The sequence below is a fragment of the Eimeria mitis genome, genomic scaffold, assembly GCF_000499745.2.
Source record: "Eimeria mitis Houghton genomic scaffold, Emh_scaff893, whole genome shotgun sequence".
In the NCBI taxonomy this organism is placed as follows: Eukaryota; Apicomplexa; class Conoidasida; order Eucoccidiorida; family Eimeriidae; genus Eimeria; species Eimeria mitis.
Window position 1 is genome coordinate 10,445 of NW_013576573.1, and position 1,346 is coordinate 11,790.

Below are 1,346 nucleotides of genomic sequence, written 5' to 3' on the forward strand. Positions count from 1 at the left end.
CGTCAAGTTGCCGGTTCTCTCCTCATCGTTATCTGTCGCTTCCGCACCGGATCGCCCTCTGCTCCTCTGAGACTGCCTCTGGCGCGAACCTTCTTCTCTGCCTCTAGAACCCCCTGCGTCCTTTTCATCGGAATCTTCAGCACCGCCTGAGCTGCTGGTATTAGCCGGTCGGTTGCGGCGCTGCTGTCCTCCTCTCTGTTGGCTGCCTGCTGCGCTTCCTCTGCTTCGTGAGCTTTCATTGTCTTCATCTTCTCCCTCCTCGTCCTCCTCCTCCTCCTGCGTTCCTGCAGCTGCCGGGGGCGAGCGTGGTGCCTGTCGTGTGCGCTGTGCCTGCTGACGAGACCTGCCCTCTTCCGCCTTCTCCGCCCGACCCGTCAAGTTGCCGGTTCGCTTCTCTTCGTCATCTATCGCTTCCGCACCGGCGGATCGCTCTCTGCTCCTCTGAGACTGCCTCTGGCGCGAGCCTTCTTCTCTGTTTCTAGAACCCCCTCCGTCCTTATCATCTAAATCGTCAGTACCGCCCGAGCTGCTGGTGTCAGCCGATCGGTTGCGGCGCTGCTGTCCTCCTCTCTGTTGGCCGCCAGATGCATTTCCTCTGCTTCGTGAGCTCTCGTTGTCTTCGTCTTCCTCCTCCTCTTCCTGCTCCTCTTCTGCAGCTTCAGCCGGTGCGCGTGATGCCTGTCGTGAGCGCTGTGCCTGCTGTCGAGAACGCCTGCCGTCTTCCGCCCTATCAGTCTGACCCGTCAAGTTTCCAGTTCTTTCCTCATCATTCTCTGTCGCTTCTGCACCTGCGGATCGCTCTCTGCTCCTCTGAGACTGCCTTTGGCGCGAACCTCCTTCTCTGCCTCTAGAACCCCCTGCGTCCTTTTCATCGGAATCTTCAGCACCGCCTGAGCTGCTGGTGTCAGCTGGTCGGTTGCGGCGCTGCTGTCCTCCTCTCTGTTGGCTGCTTGCTGCATTTCCTCTGCTTCGTGAGCTCTCATTGTCTTCATCTTCTTCCTCCTCGTCCTTCTCCTTTCGTGCATCTGCTTGGGGCGAGCGTTGTGCCTGTCGTGTGCGTTGTGCCTGCTGACGAGGCCGTCTGCTCTCTTCCGCTCTCTCGGTCTGACCCGTCAAGCTGCTACCTCTTTTCTCGTCCTCAGCACTCGCTTCTGAAGCAGTGGATCGCTGTCTACGTGACTGAGGCTGCCTTTGGCGCGAAGCGTCTACATTCCCAGGGCCTCTCTCTTTGTATTTAGCATCGGAATCTTCACCTTCTGCTGATTCGTTCGTCTCATCAGTTCGGCCGCGGCGCTGCTGGCCTCCTCTTTGCCGCCCGCCTGCTGCATTTCCTCTGCTTCGTGAGC

General features: G+C 59.1%; 1 protein-coding gene across 1 annotated transcript in view; it reads right to left on the minus strand.

Moving 5' to 3' along the window:
* Positions 1-1,346, minus strand: part of EMH_0024830 (uncharacterized protein) — a gene marked incomplete at both ends in the record, with an annotated part of 8,841 nt that overhangs the window by 6,054 nt on the left and 1,441 nt on the right. The window contains one exon of the mRNA XM_013502351.1: positions 1-1,344. Coding sequence (XP_013357805.1) covers positions 1-1,344 — 1,344 coding nt within the window. The remainder of the gene's footprint in view (positions 1,345-1,346) is intronic.